The following is a 7,917-nucleotide window of genomic DNA, read 5'->3' as shown; positions in this document are numbered from 1 at the left end:
GCAGAGAGATGCTCTAAACCTCCACTAACTACACTCTTCAAATTATCGCAATCACTAATTTCCAAGTACTTCAGGGAAGCCGAACAGCTACGAAACACCTCCATAGCTTCTCCCAAACTTTCCACCTTGTTGTCCCCATATATGAAAAGCATTGCACCATCATGAAAAGAGTTCATGGGCATTGAATTAAGAAATTAATGAACACTTGTTTCAAATGTCCATTGTTCCCCAGGCACCAACCTTCCTTTCCACCATTTATTTTATAACCTGTCTTCATATATCGAACCATGATATCAAGAGAACCTTTCAAGTTACTTAGAGCTTTTAGATCTTCCAGCCCTTCAAGTAAGTTATTCTTACTTGAACTCATGTCTCCCAACACAAACCAATTAAGAGTGTGAAGGCAACTCAACTTACGCATGCCCCTTGGCATATACCACAGCCGAGAACACCGTGTTAAATCCAAGACCCTCAACTTAACCAACTTGCTCAAATCTTTTGGCAATTCTTTCAATTTTCTACAAAAACTTAAGTTTAAAGTCTGGAGAGTATACAGTTTTGTAATAAATCTTGGGAGAGCTTCTAAACCTTCAATGTGTGAGAGGTCTAGATACCTCAAGTGTATCAGATCACCTATTGAGCCCGGCAAACTCTTGATTCTTGACCCACGCAAGTCCAATGCCCTTAAATACTTCCAATTACCTACTAATGTGTGAGAGGTCTAGATACCTCAAGTGTATCAGATCACCTATTGAGCCCGGCAAACTCTTGATTCTTGACCCACGCAAGTCCAATGCCCTTAAATACTTCCAATTACCTACTAATGCAGCCACACAAAGCTGATCACAAGTCTTCAATGGAGGAAACATGATCATTGGGAAGAAAGAAAAGATGGAGACCCAAAAAATAGTTCTTCCTCTATACCAGAATATTTGACACATTCAACTTTATACACATGTCAATGCATTAGTTTGACTTTATTTCTATATAAGTAAATATTAATGAAAATTATGTAAAATTATATCATGAAACTTTACATTAATACCTATCTAACAGCATATTTTATGATAAAATATAATTGTGGTCAAAGCTAATACATGAATAGTGAAAATAAAAAGTCTTAACGTCCCAAATATTCTGGGACGGAGGGAATACATAAAAAAATATATAAATTTTCATAAAATTCATTTTAGGAAATTTTGTTTGAAACTTCCTTATTAAACACCTTTTTGTGAGAATTCTCTTCATTGGTTCGTTTTGGGTTAGGGGTGGAAGTTTAGTTCGGGTGGGGTGGGTTTCACGGGGTGTTAGTTGAGAGTGGTTAGTGTTTCGCGTGGGCCAGATGGGATTTCGCGAGTTCAGGTAGAATTTGCCAATTTGGTGGGGGTAGGGTTGAGAGTATGGGGTGGAGGTCAGGTGGGTAGGAGTGACGGTGGGTTGCAATTGGGTTTAATTTGAAAGAGGGGAAAGAATAGGGAAGAGAGAGAGAGAGAGGAGAGAGAGAGAGAGAAATTGAAGGGGAAAGGGGGGGGATTAGTGTAGAGTGGTTTTTCGACCACACGTGACCTTCACGTGGTATAGTCAATGCTGAAAACAGGGTCAAATCCTATTTTCCGGCAGAAGGTATGACTTCGCAAAAAAAATTGATTAAGGTATGACTTCGCAAAAAAAAAAAAATTATAAGGAGGTTTTTCACAAAAAAGTGTTTTTATAAGGAGGTTTCTGACAAAATTTCCTTCATTTTACTAGTATTTACATTTTTGTCATTTTGAGAAACATCTCTTGTTTTTCATGTTGAGAATTTGGGGCTCATCCACGTTAATCGGCATATTCATCATCAAAAGCTAAATGAGATAAACTCAAAATAACAAGTAAACTAGAATTTGTCGCGCATGCACCATATAATTCTTTTTATCGACAAACTTCATGATAATCCATCTAAAAAGTAAGAATTCGACTCTTTTACAGAATTTGATTTCAGATCTTAGGTAACATCTAACTTGACCTAAATGAAGTGAAAAGGAAAAAAAAAAAAATAATAAAGATGAAAATGCAGTCTATTAAGACAATTTCAATTATTGTTTCAAAGAATTCACTAATTCTAACTATTGATCACCCTACAATCCTTCCTAATTTCACCTTGATTTCCGGTCTTGACTCCAAGTCGACCAAGCCTTGTCATGGAAGAAACGAAAATCCGTTCAAACAAACTACTATTTGAAGCAAATGCATTAACAACCCTTTTTGATTTTCTTGTAGAATACAAGGCTTGATCCGAGGCAAGAAGACCTTTCCCTTGTTGAAGGTTCTTGTAGAATGAGTTGTCGAATTTTAGAGGAGAAGCAGGGTCTAAGGGAACAGCAACTCTAGGATCAACATCTCTTGGGCAAGCCTTTTGGAGTTGCTTTGCATATCCTTGATTAAGTGTTGGATCAATGCTACTTTGGCTGTTGTAGTTGTATATTCTCTTGGAGAATTGGCCACAATGCGTAAACCCCATTGTATGTGCCCCTATATAACAACAACAATAAAGTCTTAATAGTCTTAAAATGAATTGGGATCGGCTAACATGAATAGTCATATTAAATTCTATATAACATTAGAAGAAAAAAAAATTAGTAATTTACATTAGACTCCATACGACAAAATGCAAGGGGAGCATTATGACAATGATCATGAAGACAGGAGTGGAGGAGGGGGGAAACTAAATCCTAGTTACCCAACCTAAATCCAAATTGTTCCAAAATTATATGACTTGATTTGACCCAAATCGAAATGTGGACAAACACAAATAGAATATTGAGTTATTTATTATGTCAGGCTAATTGATATTATAACCTAGCAGACTCAAAAGTGAATCAAATGACTCATCACTCAATCAATATGATCTAAACTGCACTAATCATCCTAATTTGAACTTAACTTAACCAACACGTTTGACACACCTATGATACATGTGGTTTTTAAATAGAATTAATTGTTGATTCGATTTTGATCAAAAATCCAAAGAGAAATCACCAAATGACACATAGCAAAAGCGGTTTAGTACCCATAGTATATGACAACAATACTAAAAAGGCTCAGTAAAACATGATTTTGAACTGATTATCATTACTTATGTAAGTATGTCAGATTACAATACTTTAGAATAATAAAGAAAGAAAACTTAATTTATAGTAACAATTATACGGAGTAAGACTCAGCATAAAGTTCTAATTATTTTATAAAGTACTAATTTTTTTAAAAAGTTATTCTGTATTTTCTATAGAAATCAAGTTGACAAAACTTAATTTTCCATTAGAAATAAGGGCAAAAATATTCACATAAAAACTTTGTAAGACAATGATGATAAAGTAATGATGATTGTGAGGAGCAGAGTGAACCTGATAAAGCAATCAAGTCAACTTCAGAGAGGCCATGAGAAGCAAACATGTTTCTGAGTTTCTTATAGTTGAAGTGAGCTAGAGGAAGATGACCTCCAACACTAGCTTTTGTTGATATCCTTCCATCTTTTCTTCCCAATTCTACACCATATTTTGGCCCTCCACTCTGTATCGGAAACAAATTAATAAGATATGGATAAAGTTAAGTACATCTGAACCTCTTCAAATCTTGGTTTTATTTTTTTCCTTTATTGAGATTGATAACTTCAAAATATTATATATGGACCACATGGTCATTAATGATTATTGTGCAATATAAAAGAGGCTAAAATACAAGTACATGCACAAATGAATCACTTGACATACACATACCAATAATATGACATCTCTAGTTGCCAAGGCTAATATATCAGCACAAGAAACCTCGTTCTTACACTCCGGTACACTTTCTACGGCCTCTTTTGCTCTAATCACGGTGTCAAAACCATCTCCGGCGAGTGAAAGATCATCCTCGGCATCTTTCTCAGCATCGCCGGTACGTGATGCAAGTATTACAGAAGCATCACATCCCTATATATAATGTAACATGCAACCAAATCACATAACCACATTATTACTCAAATCATTATTGTCAAAAGAAAACTTTAACACATAAACATGAAAAATTCAAACAACTCATTATTCTCATAATGATTTGGGATCGGCTAACATGAATTATCGTAAGAAACTGTCTGCGAAAAAGTGTGAAATTTTGATCAAAATAGAATAATAAAGTACCTGAATGAAACAGTCATGGAAGAAGAGTCTAAGAGTGGCAGGACCAGTGACAAAAGTCTCTTGGAGCTTCTTCTTCACTGAATTCCGTACAATTGACTCAACATTTGGACAAGAATCGCGGTAGTAATCACGTTTTAATTGAGCAGAACATTGATTTGAAGAAAGAATTAGGAGAAATAATAGAGTGGTTGATAGAAATATGATGCAATTAGTCACCATATTTGATGTTTCTTAAGCTTTTTTGTATACTTGCATAAATAAAAAAACTAAAATTTATGTTGTTGAGTTACAAATAAATGGGAAAAAATTGATGAAATGAAACTATGAAAGTATCAAATGGAACAATATAATCTTAGAAATGTTGTTGTTCATTTAGTATAAAAAGGATTTTGATTCTTTCTTGGGGTTGTAAAGAAGTGCACTCAACAGAACATCCAAAGAATGAAATAAATTTGTTTTGTTTTATAAAAGCTGTATATAGACAAAAGGCAGGATGCTGGAGGAGCATGCACTGACAATTATACATCCATAAGAATTCCACTATATTGGTGGAAAATTATGGGCTAGTTTAGTTGATAAATTTTTAATGATATATCAATATAAATTAATCTCGTATATATCACTATTTTTTAAGAATTTCTGCTGAAAAAATTAGAATAATATGTGAAAAAAGAGAGTTTTTTTTGTGGGCAATTCCTCACATGAAAAGAAAGAATTATGTTCTCATAAAAATATCGAATTGCTTAGTTAATAGACTTAATGAACGTTACTTACACACTTATAATTAAACCTCGACTATATTGTTATTTTAGTGTCTTTATGACTCTTTATACACCGAAAAAGATAATGAAAATTCTAAAAAAGTGGAAGTTCTTTTTGGAAAAAAATTATTCTTCCTCACATGAAATGAAAGGATGTTCTCATAAAATTCATATTTTCTTCTGACGTTTTTTTTGGTGCTTATGATTGTTGATTTATGCTTAGTTGGAGCGGTGGAAATTGTGGGCTTTTACAAGTTGTATACAGTTGGATCACTATAATAGAATACTTAGAAAAACAACTTACGAAAGATAATTTGGATTGTAGCATATTAAGTAGCATAAGAACACAAATGAAAACTGTTTGAAATACAGCAATATTTAATGACTTGATCATAAACATTATACGTTTGTGATGTTTACTGTGTCTTATTGCTCCATTTGATAAAAGTACTGGTTTTTTGATCAAAAGTTTAGTTATCCCCTTATTTATGATTTCTATGGTACACTTCATTCTTATTTATGAAATAAATAATATAATTATATGTTTTTGTTGGTCTTGTTTGACAATTGTCTCGTAATTGTCATTTGTTTATTTCAATAGATTTGTTTATCTGGATGATCATTCTAACAAGTTTAACTTGATGTTCCACTATTCATTGTTTAAGAACTCTCTTTATTCTATAATATGGCGCCTTTATTTCATTTTGGGTGTTTTATATAATTTTTATCTTTTTATTTTTATTTTAACTTTATCATAATACACTACGGAGTAAAAAAAAAAAATTTAACTTTCCCATATATTTCTCCAAATATTTGTGCCATATTTTTTTTTTTAAAAAAAAAAAAATTAATTTACATTAGTTTACCCAACATTTCTCCAAATGTTTGTGACATTATTAACTTTTTTTACTTTTCCTAAATAACATACTCCATTACTCCTATCTCCAAACCTTCACTAAATGTAGTTATTTCCCCTTTTTTTTCTTTTTTTCCTTTTTTTTTTTACCTTTTTTCATGTATAAACTGACTTCACTTTTTTTTTTTTACAACGGTTCAAAAAGGAGGCTAACTCCCAACTGACTCGACACTACACTAACACAAGACCTAAACTAGGGATTGGGGGTACAACATTCATGGTCTGCTTGATAATACAAAACAGGAGAATGACGTATTCGATCACGGACATGAGTCATAAGATGCTCCGAACTTGATCCTTTACGCTTCTTTGACCTACAAATATGGAAACTGTGATATGTTTTACCTTTCTTTTCCTTCACCCTTGGCCTATGTGGCTTACCTTGCTTTCTTGTCGGGGCAGAGGACGTGAAGGAGAATGGTGAAGAGCAAGATAATGTGTGGTCGGATTCAAGAGTCATGGGGTCATATTCAATTGAACCTACGGATTCCACTTTTCACATAATACTAGTTATATATGCACGCAATGTGTTGAATATACGAAGACAAACATCATCCAAATTTTCTTCTTATAATTGAATATAATGATGTGTACTTATAATTGATAAGCAAATATAAAGATAACTATTTGAATGATGTTTGTCTTCTTAAATATTCAAAACAAGAAGAAAGTTTTAGTTACAAGATAAATATTACTTGCTCCACTCCTTATTATTTGCCTCATTACCTTTATGTACAGTTTTCAATGCACAAGTCTATGAACCAATATATTCAACTACGCTGAAAAATTATAAAGCTTTATAATTTGAAATTATACATCAAGACATATTTAACAAGGCCCTAAATGTTATTTTTTTTCATTTATCTATCAAAGATCTTTTTAGAAAGATTCAAATGGAACAATCAAACAAAACAAAGAGATTTTTTTAAAGGGTAAAACGGGTAAAAAAAAATTACTTCTTATTTAACACTACAAAACACGAAAGCTAGTGGGAGTAGCTTTTTTATTTAGCTTTTAAGCCAACCAAAAAATGACTAACCAAACATGTTTTTAGATTGTTTGGCCACATGATAAAACTAAAAGACAAATAAAAATACCAATTAAAAAGTCAGTTAGCAAACATGGCTCTAAAATGTGAAAGTAACATTTCTAAATTTGTTAGCAAAAGTTAGCATGGTATAAAATTACTACTCATATTTCTATTATCCTATCTTTTCTTCTGCCATGATCATAAACTCAGATGGGGTATTTATTGCAAGGCCTTGAGGCCAAACCTGTCTCTGAGGCCAGTATGAGTGAAGTTTAGTCTTTTCCCAAAAGTTTGGTAATACTCTGGAATCAGAGTGAATAGTAGGGTAAAATCTGGGATCATAGTGTAAACTGTGTATCAAATTTTTAACAAATACTCCCTCCGTCCCAATATATAGTTCCTATTTGTGTTTTTCTTGGTATTTAAGAAAGAGAAGGAGAAAATGGATGAAGTACATTAATAAAAGTGAAAGTACAATTATAGACAAAAGTTAGAAAGAGAAAGTAGAAAAAAGTACAAGACATGTGCAAAATTCACGGGTAATTTAGAAAGTACAACGAATATAGTTAAAAAAATGAAAGGTATAATAGTCCTTACATACTATCCAAAAATAGAAACATGAATAATATTTTAGATCTCCAAAATAGTAAAAAGAACTATATTATGGGACGGAGGGAGTATCAATTGTTTGTGTTATTGTGTAGATTGACCCTGAAAGTACCAATATATATTTCCACTAGTTTTTAAATCCATCAAATTCCAATCCCGTGTTAAACAGTATTGGCTAGTTGACAGTTAACTATTCTAATCACCCCGATTCGTTCTTTTAGCCATAGGTTCATTCAACAGCAAATAAGCCCATCAAAATTCCAGTTTCAAGGTAGGACGGTTATGGAAAAAGCAGTTGTAATTTTAAAATAGTTACACACAAAACTAATCATATACGAAATAATATCTTAGGTTTTTAAATCCATTATCATATGGTTACAAATAACATGTGAAGAAAATAACATTTAATAAACTCAGGCAATCATGCAACAAAGAAAACCA

General features: G+C 32.5%; 1 protein-coding gene across 1 annotated transcript; it reads right to left on the bottom strand.

Moving 5' to 3' along the window:
* Positions 1-2,039: 2,039 nt before the first annotated feature.
* Positions 2,040-4,855, bottom strand: LOC110710161 (peroxidase 45-like). The gene is made up of 4 exons (XM_021888423.1): positions 4,161-4,855; positions 3,756-3,953; positions 3,384-3,549; positions 2,040-2,511 (listed from the first exon to the last, which is right to left on the bottom strand). Exons 1-4 carry the CDS (start codon positions 4,377-4,379, stop codon positions 2,102-2,104), a joined length of 993 nt encoding a protein of 330 aa, XP_021744115.1. The 5' UTR covers positions 4,380-4,855; the 3' UTR covers positions 2,040-2,101.
* Positions 4,856-7,917: the final 3,062 nt, after the last annotated feature.

This window comes from Chenopodium quinoa, unplaced genomic scaffold, assembly GCF_001683475.1.
Source record: "Chenopodium quinoa cultivar QQ74 unplaced genomic scaffold, ASM168347v1, whole genome shotgun sequence".
Classification (NCBI taxonomy): Eukaryota; Viridiplantae; Streptophyta; class Magnoliopsida; order Caryophyllales; family Amaranthaceae; genus Chenopodium; species Chenopodium quinoa.
Note: the sequence above shows the minus strand (reverse complement) of the source record. Positions and strands in the feature narration are given on the sequence as shown.

Bases quoted from the DNA above. Each gene is read 5' to 3' on its own strand.
- LOC110710161 (XM_021888423.1), bottom strand. From the start codon at position 4,379: ATGGTGACTAATTGCATCATATTTCTATCAACCACTCTATTATTTCTC. The intron at 3,954-4,160 runs GTACTTTATTAT...CATTATATATAG, and splicing joins TCCATGACTGTTTCATTCAG to GGATGTGATGCTTCTGTAAT. The intron at 3,550-3,755 runs GTATGTGTATGT...TTTCCGATACAG, and splicing joins CTAGAGATGTCATATTATTG to AGTGGAGGGCCAAAATATGG.